General features: G+C 42.2%; 1 protein-coding gene across 1 annotated transcript in view; it reads right to left on the reverse strand.

Annotated features, from left to right (window-relative positions):
• Positions 1–13,945, reverse strand: part of adgrv1 (adhesion G protein-coupled receptor V1) — a 90,110-nt gene that overhangs the window by 62,667 nt on the left and 13,498 nt on the right. Inside the window, exons 18-37 of the mRNA XM_087794698.1 lie at positions 12,422–12,548; positions 12,125–12,348; positions 11,323–12,039; positions 8,890–9,263; positions 6,698–6,868; positions 6,336–6,516; positions 6,078–6,271; positions 5,044–5,173; positions 4,799–4,879; positions 4,531–4,670; positions 4,102–4,467; positions 3,075–3,318; positions 2,796–3,011; positions 2,503–2,718; positions 2,191–2,435; positions 1,462–1,643; positions 900–1,398; positions 529–835; positions 254–463; positions 14–144 (exon numbers count right to left, since the gene is read on the reverse strand). Coding sequence (XP_087650824.1) covers positions 14–144; positions 254–463; positions 529–835; positions 900–1,398; positions 1,462–1,643; positions 2,191–2,435; positions 2,503–2,718; positions 2,796–3,011; positions 3,075–3,318; positions 4,102–4,467; positions 4,531–4,670; positions 4,799–4,879; positions 5,044–5,173; positions 6,078–6,271; positions 6,336–6,516; positions 6,698–6,868; positions 8,890–9,263; positions 11,323–12,039; positions 12,125–12,348; positions 12,422–12,548 — 4,955 coding nt within the window. The remainder of the gene's footprint in view (positions 1–13; positions 145–253; positions 464–528; positions 836–899; positions 1,399–1,461; positions 1,644–2,190; positions 2,436–2,502; positions 2,719–2,795; positions 3,012–3,074; positions 3,319–4,101; positions 4,468–4,530; positions 4,671–4,798; positions 4,880–5,043; positions 5,174–6,077; positions 6,272–6,335; positions 6,517–6,697; positions 6,869–8,889; positions 9,264–11,322; positions 12,040–12,124; positions 12,349–12,421; positions 12,549–13,945) is intronic.

The raw sequence follows: 13,945 nt of genomic DNA on the forward strand, positions 1-13,945 counted from the left end.
AATCATCGGTTACCTCAGTGAAAAGAATCCTTCCTGATGTCAGGATAAAGGTATCTTCCACCTGCGGTCCTTCTACAAGCCAGTCCACTGTCACGTTCCCTAAGCCGGGCGCTGACCTTGTGACTATTAAAGAGATGACTTCTCCTAAAACGTGAGACAAATTCAATTTTACTTACTGTATATCTTAAGGGATAATTAGATATTATCAGTATTGGTCTCGCTGTTCATACTCTCTGTGTAAATCTCCACCTACCTTCTCTGGCGATGACTGTGCGCGACGCTGGATGGAACCCAACGATGCCCGCCACGTTATCGTTAGCCAGGACCACGATCTGAACGGTGTCCGAGCTGGGAAGGATCCGGCTTCCTCCCTCTGTGTTCACGAGCGCGATCACGATGCTCTCCCTGTCTTCTGGTTCTGTATCATCTTTGATGGTAATCTCAATAGTTTTCTTGAGATCACCTGTCGGCAGAGAAGACTTTCAAATAACTCCCTGTTCAAAAAGGTACATTACAAGGTGAACATACCGTCAAAAACTAGAACGCCACCGGTTCCGGTGAAGTCAGAATCCGGTGTGGCTTCTCCTCCGACAAAACTCCACTCGACGGTGACGGTTCCCATGTTGCCGCCTCTTCTCTCGATCACCAGGGGAAGAGTCGACGGCTCTTCTCTCACCTCCAGATGGTGGCCGTCATCGGTCGCGTCGGGATTAAGGCTGTAGATCAAAAACACGCCGAATGCATCTCCATTCATTCCTATGGTCACGACGGCGTCGTCCGGCTTGCCGATGGTCGGCAGGTTCTTCTCCTCCACAGTGAGATTCACCAGCTCTACCTTAAGCCAGGAACAAGAAACACCATCAATGAGCAGCTGATGGAACACATGACCTGATCCTCACCTTTAAAATGTGGATGGAAAAACTTTCGTCCATTTCGGGGAACTTGTCGGTCAAAATTGGAACTGTGAGGTTGGCAACACCCGAGCCATCTTCCATGAAGGCACTTTGAGCCGTCACAGGGATGTAGTCGCTCTCTTCTCTGGCCTGGCGACTAAATAAGGCAGCAGCTGCTGTGGTATTTTTAAGGTAAGTCACAAACTGTGGTCGCGAGGCTAACTGGTCGCCCCCCGACGCGACCCAAGAGCACGACGGTGAGTTTGTGTCCGTCGAGAGACTGAAAGCTTGACAACCCTGTTCTCTCAGACACGCGGCAGCACAAGAGGTGATGGGGTCCCTATGACCCGTGATGTCGATCGTCCCCTGTGGGGGACCCACCGGAGCCCCGGGTTTTGAGGATTCATAGTAGGCAAGAAGGTTCTGGCCATCAGCCTGAGCTGAGCCGACAACATCGATCTCCGAGGTGCTGTAGAGAATCTGTACCCGACCAAAGTGTCCCCCACTGAAACAGAAAGAAATCAGAATCAAAAACATTAAAATAGTCCAGAAAAATAATGAAGACTACCTTCTGCGGACGGTGATATTGGCGTCATAAACCCCCTCCAACGGCTCCTGAATTCGGTAGACAGGCTGTTCAAAGTAAACTGTTCCATATGGGTTGTCGTTGGCAGGCACTATTATGTCAACAGAGGTCTCTCGGCCCAGGTTTCCTCCGTTGCTGGCACCGGTGAGCTGCACTTTAATAGTCTGGAGTGATTAGATTCACATATTAGTTCATGTAGTACACAAGAAATAAGTTGTAGGTCCATTTATGGAAGTCCATCGGTGCCATTAGAATATTTAAAGATTGCATTTTGTTTTAATAGAGTTTTTTTTTTTGCATTTAAAAAAAAGTTAATCTTAGTAAGTTCTATATTGAAAGTTTTTTTTTAATTGCAATTATTTGAATATGACATTTTTATTTTCTAAATAAATTTGATTCAATTTTTGCCACCAGATAATTCTAAAAGCTTTTAATTTGAAAATGTTCAATACTTTAATTACATTAAAAAACTAGAAATAATTTAATTCAATTATCATTAAAAAAAAATCAATGCTTAAAAAAACATTTTAATTTAAAGAAAAAGTTTTTAAATGTTACATTTAACAATTCAATATTAAGATGGCACTGATATACTTCCAAAATCAGAGTTTTACTCCGCACCAAGACACCTAAATATCTCTTCTACAATCGTCTGGGAAATAGACCTTGCAGTCTTCCATTTGAATAAATAGGAAAAAAAGTAAATCATACCTCTGTGATTTCAGGAACATCATCAGCTAACAGCTGTAATTTCAGTGTCTTTGTGGTCTCTCCAGGGGCAAACTTCACCTCCCCTTCTGAAGGCCGGATGTCTCCCACGGCTAGTACGCCGTTAACAGTGGCCTTCCATTGGACAGCAACGGTTCCAATCGTACCAGCATGACGAACTACTGGAACTGAAACCTCAACTGCATTTGTTTCTGGCTCCTCTATGATAGCAGGGAGAGCCTGGAGGACTAATAAAAGAGGAAAAAAAAAGTTTTATTGAGAATGTAATGAAAAAAAACGACTGTCAAAACTCACCAAAGGCACCAAAAGGGTCATCAGAAGGCAGAATGGTGATAATGGAACGTGTTAGTTCTCCCAGCAGGGCGCCCCCGGTGGTTTGGTTGATCAACTGAATGAGGAAAGTCTCCTCCAGCTCCGGGACCATGTCGTTGATGACGTAGATGGGTACAGATTTACTCGACTCCCCTTCCAGTAGAACCACATCTGAGGACGCCACACTGTAGTCTTCACCTACCAGCCACAAGAGGATTCAAGTATTTAAAAAAAGGTAATATTACCAATATTTCCAGGACTGAGCGAGCACTTACTGACTCTGGCGGTCAAAGGCACGGCTATGAATTTGACGGAAACGTCCGCAAAAATCCCACCAACTCGTGTGACGTTAATAATGGGTCCAACGTAGTCCTCGGCCACGCTGACTGCAGAAGCCGACAGCTGCAGGACCCCGAAGGCATCGTCGCTGGCCTCCACTATCACCTGAGCCACGATGTCCATCTGAGATCCCAGAGATGGGGAAGAAGGAACTGCGAGAGGAAGCAACACATTAGCTCTACTTATGATTCTCTGAAGTGATATAATTCGCTTACTCGGCCTCTCTTGCTCTCCTTCGATGAGCTCGACGCGGACTAACTTGACAAAAACGGATTCATCTCTTTCGGGATCCTCGTCGTCCAACACCGTGATGGTGATGTTCGCCTCACTTTGCATGGAGAGAAAATCCACCGAATCCTGAACCGGAACAAAGTCTCTCCCTTCAGTCGCACGACCGACTCCGTGAGTGACAAAAGGAGACGGATCCCTTTCTTTGAGAGTCGCATACGTGAGCCGAACCTTTAAAAAAATGAAGAAACTCATTTTATTTGACTTCAATACAAGTAAGTAAGTAATAATAGTTATTTGTAAAGCGCCTTTTCTGGACCAGGGTCAAAGACAAACACATGAAAAAGCCTGCACAAATGAAAATGTCTTAAGATGCTTCTTGAAGGAGTCAGTAGACATCCTAAGAAGATTCTGATCCAGAGACCTAAGAGCCCGAGCTGGGGTGTAAGGCTGGATCAGATCACTGATGTAAGGGGGAGCCTGACCATGAATAGATCTGAAAGTAAGAACCAGAATTTTAAAGTTGATCCTGAAAGAAACTGGCAGCCAGTGAAGAGATTTAAGGATTCGGAGAAATGTGAGTTCTTCTACTAGAGCAGGTCAGAATTCTCGCTGCAGAGTTTTGTATTAACTGCAGGTAAGACAGCTCCTTTATTTTTAAACAAGAGAATAAACTGTTACAATAGTCTAAACGAGAAGATACAAACGCATGGATTATAAACTGTGACACCATTTTCTTAAGCTTAGAGATTTTTCTCAGTTGAAAGAAACAGTTTCTGGTCAGTTTTCTACAGTGTTGAACTAGAGACATGTCTTTGTCAAATACAACACCCAGGTTTCTCAGGCTCAGTTTGACAGACTGACCTAAGTCACCCAAGTACTGACTCAACCCTGGAACCTTATCATCAAGAGCCATAACCAGAGTTTCAGTTTTGTCCACATTTATCTGCAAAGTGTTTTCACTCTGACATCGTTTGATGCAACAACGTGATTTCTTATCCAGGTTGAACTTACCTTTCCCAGCCGACCTCTCTGCCGCTGGATAGTGAGAGTCACGGTTGCGTCTGCCTCGGGCAGTCGTATATGTCTCGAGACGTTCGCGAACACAAACACTCCATAAGGATCGTCGTTGGCGAGCACCGTGAGAGTCGCAGAAGTCCGGACGCCCAGGCGACCGTGGGAGACGTTGACTAAAGAGATGGTGAAATTCTTGTCCAGCTCGGGAAGCTCGTCCCGGCCCACGTCGACGACGATGTTCTCCGACGTCTGACCCACTCCGAAGGTGACGTTCCCGTACCGGGTGAGGAGTTCACCTTCAGATACCGGGTCGGACTCCCAGTATACGGTGACGTTGGAGAGGTCACCGAAGGAACGCTCCACCTATTTGAGATCCAATTTTAAGGGTCAAAGCCAACAGTTTTAGAACAGGAACAACCGACTGACCTCGAGAACCACGGCGCTGTTTCCATCCTCAGGTTCCGTCCCGTTTACAAACAGAGATTTGGGGCTGAACTGAAACACCCCATGAGCATCATCGGAGGCAGCGATGGTCACGGTCAGATGAGATGCGACTCCCAAGCTGGCTATAAAATAAAAATACTTTTATAATCCACCAAGATAATTGACAAGCTTGTCACTTTCTCAACCATCTTTCTAACCATAATCATTGGTGAGAAGGAAGAGGTCATACAAGAAGGGAGGGAAAACTTACCATGACGGTGATAGGACGGCATCAGGAGGTCAGAGTCACTCTCCCCACTACCACTTCCTTCACCACGAAGGAGCTGATCCACTGATAGTTCACGTATCAGGGTCACACAAGGGTTTCACACCAAGGCAGCACACAGTAGGAGGGATAGTATAAGTGAGGACAGCACCAAGGAGAATGCACAAAAAAAACACAAGGATAAAGGAGGGATAGATAGACAGGGTTAACTCTTGGTTTGGTTTTCTCACCTCCTCCGTCAGCGTTGTAAAGCTCCACTCTGAATATCTTGTCCAGTTCAGGCACAGGATTGTCCACGATGTTGACAGAAATGTATTTCATCTTCTCTCCTGGGAGGAAGTCCAGCACACCGTCAGAGTCCTGTCCAGAGGATTTCGGTTAAAAAAATGTATATTCATTGTGAAAATATTAAAAATATACAAGTTAGATCAGTGGAGGGCAAACATTACATGCTGTTGCTAGGGTCTGTCAACTAAAACACAAAATTATTATTACAAATAGTGTAACTAATACAAAGCCAAAAATTAGAAGGGGTTATAAAAGTTCAATTGGGAACTGCTTTATTTTACACACATTTAAGTGTAAAAGTATAATTGTAATTCAATAAATTTGAAAGGATTTACAGTACATATTTCAAATAATCCCACAATCGAAATCTGTGTGTCTTTGTGTGCCCAGACTGGCATCCTGTTCAGGGTTTCCCCCGCCTATCCCCCTATAATACTGGGATAGGCTCCCTGCGGTAATCATAAGGGATTAAGTGGAATAGAAAATAAATACAAATATGATAGAATAACACTTACAATAACAAACAATCACAAACAGAAGTGTGGAAACAAAAATGTTTTGAATTATTAACAGCAGTGAATATATCCAACCGCCAATCCATCTGTCCATCCATTAATCAATAAATCAATCCATCCATCCATCCATCCATCCATCCATCCATCCATCCATCCATCCATCCATCCATCAACCCATCCATTTAATAATCTTTCCATACATCCATCCATTCATCCATCCATCCATACCTCTATCCATTTAATAATCTGTCCATATATTAATCCATCCATTTATCAAACTGTTCATCCATCCATCCATCAATACATCCATCAATACCTCCATCCATTTAATATTCTGTCCATCCATCCATCCATCCATCCATCCATCCATCCATCCATCCATCCATCCATCCATCCATCCATCCATCCATCCATCCATCCATCTATCCATCCATCTTTCCCTCGGTCTATGTCCAACTGACCTCATAGTCCTCAGGACTGGATGCAGTAAAAGGGGTTGTCCTGTAACCGACCATAACCCGACCCAAGAGTCCTTGGGCCCGGACGACCTGCAGACGGATCTCTCCGTCTTCCTCATGGACCGTGACGTGTGCAGGCTCTAATGCAGGCGGGATCAATCCCTCTGGTGGAGGTCCGGGCTGGAACTGCAACAAGCCTGAGAGTGAAATGAATGCAGATTAATAATACTGTAATACTTATTACTTGTACTCTGACATTACCGTAGGGGTGGTCACTTGCTGTCACGCTGACAACATTGGCCGCACTCTCCGGGCTGATGCTGGCTCCACTGGTTGGAGTCGATCCTGGTTTACCATCGCCGGACTCCGCCGAGACCAACTTGACCTCGAAGGACTCGGACAGCTCTGGAAGGCCGTCTTTTAACACCAGGAGATTGAGAACCTGAAATCAATCCACAAAAACTGATGAAAATACCATGACACCGTTGGGAAGATCAAGCAGACACAGGTTAGTTACACAAGTAGATCGCTAGGGGGAGCTAAGTGTAAAGGAACATCGAGTCAAATGAAATATTTACTGATAACATGTGGTTCAGAAGTGCAGGTGAGTGACACACACACACCTCAGAGCGCTGGCCAGGAGTGAAGAGCACAGCTCCTGTGGCGTTGGCAAAATCCTCATATGCAGGCTCCATGTTGTCCTGCTGAGTGACTGAGTAGTTGACATGAACATAGTCCAGGGAGCCTCGCATTCGTTCTATCACACAGGAAACGGTGGATCCCTCCTCCGTGGTCTGAGAAGAGAGAGAGATACACCACTTTTTATTTTTGACTGGACATTTGGAAATGGATATCAAAAATGCATCTTTATAAATAATTAAATGTATACATTAATCTAAATCCCAAAAAATCTATCTAATTTTAAATAACAATGTATCACAAAAATAAAAAAAATATCCTTTTTTTTATATATTATAAATTATTATTGATTTATTTTATTGTGTTATTTTTGGAGATAAATTGATGGGATTACCTCTACTCAGTGCAATTTGTTAATACAATATATATAATAAATTGTACTCCAAGTACTCAGTGTTTGATCAGTTATTTACTCTTACACAAGCTATTATTTGGACGACTACGTTTTATTCTTACTTTACCAATATTATTCTGAAGTAACTCCCAGTAACTCCCAGTACTTTTACTGGCTACATCTACCACCTCTGCTTATTAATGAGATTATTTCAGAAACGTGTCAAATGCCTGCACATCTTTTTTTAATCCGTTAAGGACACTTCTCTTGTTCTGATGGAATGCCATCTTCAGCACCGGCCACCTGTCGCAGCCGATGAAACTGAAGCTCCTTCGCAGCCAGTGTCGGAACTTCTAATCCACCTCCGCAGGAATGCCATGACAGGGGAGCACCTGCGGCAGCAAGACCAGCTGTTGCATCTCTACCTGAGAGGGGGGCCGACATAAAGCCGGTCCAATCGGGCTAAAACAAGAGAGCGGGCTGCTGCAGCCAGGCATGAAGTCTGATGAAATATGCAGCAGGACAAGGACGGGGAAGCTGTCGGGCTTCAGTTACATATGTTTCTTCATATGCTTTGAACCAGGAGGTGATGACACGGACAGCCGCAACTCAAATGTGAAACGGATTCACTTTCACTTCATGGGCTTAATAAATTGTTACATGTCATTTTAAAAGATTACACTAGTCATCACCTCGTCTTTCAGGCTACATTTGGACTCTAATAGAGATGTTCAAGCACTTAGCAGGAGGAGCTCACGTTACTCCTAATTATATGTATTTGCTTTCAAGAGGTTTTTGTTTTTTATTATTTTATTATTGTTTACAAAACTTTCAGTTACATATCAACACCTCAGAGACGTTATTTGCTACTACATTTTTTCTATTAATATGAGAAACTTTATATTGTTAACCTACGCTGCAGGAAAGAGAGATTCTACCGCAACTTACTCTCCACTGCTGTCATTTAATGATGAAAATGTAATTACGTTTTACTTAGTGTTTTTAACTCATTAACTTCTGTACTTTTAAGATGTTTTTCTTTTTATTATTTTTTAGAAAACATGAACACATGAAATAATTACATGAAATAATGTATTTCCTTTTTAAAAAACAAAACAAAAACACATATACTGTATGTTTGATCTATTGTATAGGTACGTTTGATCTTTTTTGTTAACTTTAACTTTATAATAGCTTAAATGTTCCCCACTGTGGGAAGAATATAGAAAGAAGTCTACATTAATAAAACATTTTTATCAACATATAAGTTGATTGATCCAAACAGTTTTTGGGTTGATCTTTTTTTTCTTCCAGAAATGTTTGTCCAATAGTAAGAAACCTCAGAGTTAATTACTAAAAAATTAAAGGTGATACAGCAAAAAAGAAAAAAAACATATTAAGTATTTTTATTTATTTGACACAGCAAGAAGGTTGCTGGTTGTTGTGTTGCGTGGTTTTACACCGTGTATTCCGGTTTCCTCCCACAGTCTAAAAACATAAAGAGGTTGATTGGGAACCATCACCATGACCAACACCGTTTAGAGACTTGCCGAAAGCAATTGAAAAGCTTAATGAGAATTATGAGGATATTAAATGGTTATTTTTTCTAAATGAATGGATCGTTGTCCCACAATTTATTTGGTAATTGTAGTAATAGTTTCAACTCTAAATCCACCTTCATAAGCATGAATTGTTGTGACCTACGTAATGGATTAATTATACTTTATGAAGTGGTATTTAAATACAAATAAATGGATCGATTGATGAACATTCACGACTTACATCAGGAATACAGGCGCCCGTGAAACCAAAAAGTCCATTTGCATTGTCACTCTTCATGACCCGCAACACGGCGGTGGGTCTGGGAAAAGGGAGACGGGCCCCTCCTTGAACTGCGACCAGCTGAAGATAAAAAACCTCCTCTCCCTCCTCCTCGCTATCATCCCTGACCTCCACGACGAACGACTTCTCTCGCTCCGCCTGCCGGTACCGCAGGTAACCTGAGATGTTCCGCAGGTCGGTCTTCGCCGGCTGAGTGTGAAGCTCGTGGATGTGGCTGCGGTTCAGCTTCGACCTGTACATGCGAACGTCCTGAAGGAGTCCTGTGAAACGCTGGTCGCCATCGGGATCCGACCCGATAAATACTTTGCCTGGTCCTGGAAAAAAAAAAAACATTCGCTTGGCATGTGGTTTGATGTTAATATTCAAACTCTTTTTAAAAACTAAGGAATAAACCATAAGCCTGCCATTGAACAATTGTTAAACTTAAATGTTAAGAATAAACAAGAGAAAAGTTGAGACATTTATGCTCTTTATTTATTTACTCATTTATTATTTATTATTATTATTATTATTATTATTATTTATTTATTTATTTCTTACTTTCAGATCTATTCATGGTCAGGCTCCTCCTTACATCACTGATCTGATCCAGCCTTACACCCCAGCTCGGGCTCTGAGGTCTGTGGATCAGAATCTACTGATGGTTCCACGCACACGGCTCAGGACCAGAGGAGAGAAATCTTTTCAGGCTGTTGCTCCTAAGCTTTGGAACGATCTTCCTCTCTCTTTGCGCTTGATGGATCTACTGACTCCTTTAAGAAACATCTTAAGACGTTTCTATTTGTTCAGGCTTTTCCTTGAATTTCTCGAACTCCTGTGTTGTTCTCAGTATTATCTTGATCTTTAAAGTATGTACTTTTTTGAGTATTGTTTTGATTGTTTAAGCGCTTTGTGACCCTGGTCTCGAAAAGCGCTATATAAATAAATATTACTTACTTACTTACCTACTTACTCTTTAAGAAGATGCACCAAACTTATGGCCTCGGGGCTGAATTTGGACTGCCAAGAATTGTATGTGGCCCGGCCAAAAAGTTGCCCAATCGCCTTGAAATCTATCAAAATCAAAATAAGAAGTTCCTACTTCCTGTAAAGGAAATATACTTTTTTTAGGCAACTCAGGCTGCTAAATGATTTTGCACCCTTGTCTTAAAACAACAGGGTTAAACTGTTGATTATTTAAGGCTGTGTTTAAAATGCTGATCTTGAACAGAGTTTATAAACTGTTCATGACCTCTTGAAGAATATGAGAGGAGCATATAGTAAAATCTTGCATCACGTGCGGCACTGAGCAAGTACAAAAGCCTGATGCCCGGCCGGTTCAATTCACAGTGACGAACAATGAGCCGCGACATGACCGGTGATCACAACTGATGTATGGTTACTACGATTGATTGAACCAGGGAGGCTTATGATTACTTTTCGGCTGCTGTAAAGAACCGCCAGCATTGTCTCGGTCAATTAGCGGACACAAGGGAAGAAGTCGATCCATACTTCAAGAGGAAAAAAAAACCCAACGGTGCGGAGGAAAAGGGGTCACTCAGGCGTCCCAACGACCCAATAGTTCTGAACAATAAAGGAAGCAGCTGACAAGTGAGAGATGTGCACTAGTGTGTGAGAGGATGTGCCGGCATCCATGAGTGTGTCAGAAGTACTTTTATAGGAAGCTTCAGTTGGAAACTTATCATAAAAACTCATTCCCACAGTGGTATTTACAGGATATTTAAAAAAGCAAGATTGACTCTGACCATGGTCCTGAAAGCACACAGACAACTGAAATGATGTTAACTAAACTAAACTAATTTGCTACAATCTACAGATTTTTGAATGTATTACAGATGATTTATGTTCCTGTACATCTGGTGTTTGGCTTGTTCACACAACTTTGATGTAACAAAGTCCCTAATATTCTACTTATATAAATAGAGCAGTGTATAGCAATACAATTTTCTCAGGGGCCACTTTTTACCTAAATATAATGAGGACAGAAATAAAACTTAAATGAAAGAAATTTTAATAAATTAAAGCTAAAATGATTTTATTGATTTATATATAAATAATGTTATTCAATATTATGTCAAAGCAAATATTTAATGATTTTTTTAAATCCACGTTATGACATTAATACTCAAATTAAAACCTAGGGCAAAAGTTGTTAAACAAAAACACATATTTATGGTTGAACTTATAGTTAATAATACAAATAAATACTAAATGCAATTGTTAGTTCCTACATGATCCGTCTGATGAGTTTCTCATTTCAGGAGGGCCTAATAGGGCCCCACTTGTCTGAACCAGAGGATTTCTACAAGCTAGCCTGACAACATCCATCAAAACAATATAGTTATTTCTTGATCTAAATCATGAAGGACTCACCATCAAGAATGCTCTCTCCTTTAATGCTCCTCAGTCCTCCGGGAACTGGACTCCCATCAATGAAGAACTCGACTATTCCATCGTCGACAGTGATGATCAAATGCAGCCATGTGTTATCTTCCAAAAACTTGGCTACACTGGAGCATGCCACTTGGGTAGCATTAGATCCTGGTACCATGTAGTACAGCATCACTGTGACATGTGAATCATTAACATGGACTTTTACTCCGTAATACAAGGATTCATTGCGGACTCCTTTGGAGAATACGAAGCCATCCGTGTTGGGCTGAGGGACCAGCCAAGCAGAGAAAGTGAAGTTCCCGATAGCAGGTGGACTTTCCTCAGATGAGATGGTTCCGTAAGCTTTTAAACTCCCAGAGAAGAACCAGGCGTCAGTTGCCGAGTGGCGTCGTCGAGCATGAGGCCTGAGTTCCACCTCAGGTGGGAATGAAGTCAGCAGGAGTAAGTCGTCCATCACGGGAAGGCCATTCGGGAAGTGGCTGGAAACGATTTCCCAGGAAACACGAACATCTCCAAAAGTGCCCTGCTGCCTGAGGATGGTGAAGGACGTGACGTCGGCCAGATCGTCTTCGGAAAGGACGTCCTCGGCGACCTCTTGGTCCAGGTCGCTGCTGTTGATGGCAAAGATTCCGAACGGGTCATCGTTGAAGGGAATGATGAGGGATGTGCTCAGTGGGGTCTCGGCAAGCTGACCACCTGCACCTGGATGACCTCCTGAACGAAAGACAAAAAAAAAGCATTAATTCGTGTGACAGCTTTGATGTGAATTTCTTGAACTTGCCCGATATATTCACAAGCTCGAGGACGAAGAACTCATTGAACTCCGGAAGCTTGTCCGAGACGGCTTCCAGCACAATAGGTTTGGACTCTTCCCCCGTGGTGAAGGTGATGGATCCAGAAGTGCTGATGAACTCATCGCCGTCTTCTAACGGCGTCCCCGAATCATTGCTATGGATCTGCCAGTAGACCGTGACATTCCCAAAGTGGCCTCTTGCTCGCAGCACACTGTCGGACGTGGACAAACAACGTTAAAAACAAAACAAAAACGCGATTACAAAAGAGTGTAAACGACTCTCACTTGAAGTCATTGGAGCTGCCTTCGGCCACATTTCTTTCGATTGTCTCCAGGGAGAAAACGCCATTAGCGTCGTCGTTGGCCTCGATCACCACAGTAGCTGTGCCAGCTCCGTACACAACCGCATCACCTGAGAAAACAAACACACGCAATGACAAATTGACCTTTCAAGAAAAAAAATCTTCGGCCCCAGACGACTATCGTTTCAGTCATTCCGACAAGAACCAACTGAAACTCCCGGTTGCCGTACGACGAAGACAGCGGCGTGGGAATGTATGGACTTGTATTTAAACGGACTAAAGTAAATAGTCCCAGGGTCACAGTGTGAGTGTGATTGACTTTTAACTTGTGTGGTATTTACTATTCAGGGGGAATCTCTAAATAGAGGGTAAGAAACCTCCATATAAAACGAAACCTAACACTCCATCTTCATCTCAATCAGTAAACACAGAGCCCAGCAGAATCACTGGTCGTCCTTTATGTTCACAGGCTGGTAAATAAAGTCCTGGAGGGGCCTACTGCTTTCATTTCCATTCCTTGCACACAATGTTAGGATTAGTGCTCTGAGTGTTGTTAGACTCCGGGCCAGGCGACTCTCCTGCCTGCATGGAGTGGATAAAAAGCTTAAAATACACATTATAGTTTCATTAAACTATGACAGGACATTTAGCCCATAACCTCCGCGTCGAGAAAACTAGCATCACTGGCTGTTGGCGACACGCCTATTTAAATCACACATTTAATAGAGTGTTTCATGGTTTGCAGCATGGCTGGTTTGGGGTGAAGCCGGCACAGAATGAAACCCACTTATTAAACTCTCACATCAGAGATGAAAAAAATAATCGTATTACAGCAAAGGGTGGGCATTAATTCAACTCAAACAGTCAGTCAATCAAAGGTGAAGGTAGTTTCATGATATCAAAAACATACATGTCATCTACACTGTTGCAAAGTTTCCCTTCCACAGTCAGCAGAAAAACACAAGGACAGAGAAACTGTTTATTTTAATTATTGGTAAACCACAAAGCGAGGCAATGTTTTTGAGAATATGGTCCACTCTTTTCATCTGGATGTGACAAATGTTACCACTATGTGTAGCCTATTATTATTGTTTTTCTCAAGTAAGTTCCTCTTCTGTTTGACTTTTATGGCTGGCACTATATTAAAAGTGGAGTAATAAGATTTAATTTGGGGACATTTCGGGGATGAATGTAGGGGCTGACTCGGGGAATAAAGTACTAAAGAAGTAATAATGAATTTGTTTTTTTGTTGCTTACAAGTAAAAACAATTCCAGTTAGGTTTATATTAAACCTCTGGGTCAAGATGACCTCTCTGGCTTCCATAAATACATATGCAGTGGTGAAGGTCATTGACATCGACCCAGAGACAATACAAGGGATACCTCAAACACATTTGTTTTTAGGCATTCCGGTCTAGAAAGGACAATAAATTACATAAGTATAAATAAATGTATACATCTATAAATACATAACAAAATGTATAAATAAATAAATAAATGTGTGTCA

This window comes from Callionymus lyra, chromosome 1, assembly GCF_982586985.1.
Source record: "Callionymus lyra chromosome 1, fCalLyr1.hap1.1, whole genome shotgun sequence".
Lineage (NCBI taxonomy): Eukaryota > Metazoa > Chordata > Actinopteri > Syngnathiformes > Callionymidae > Callionymus > Callionymus lyra.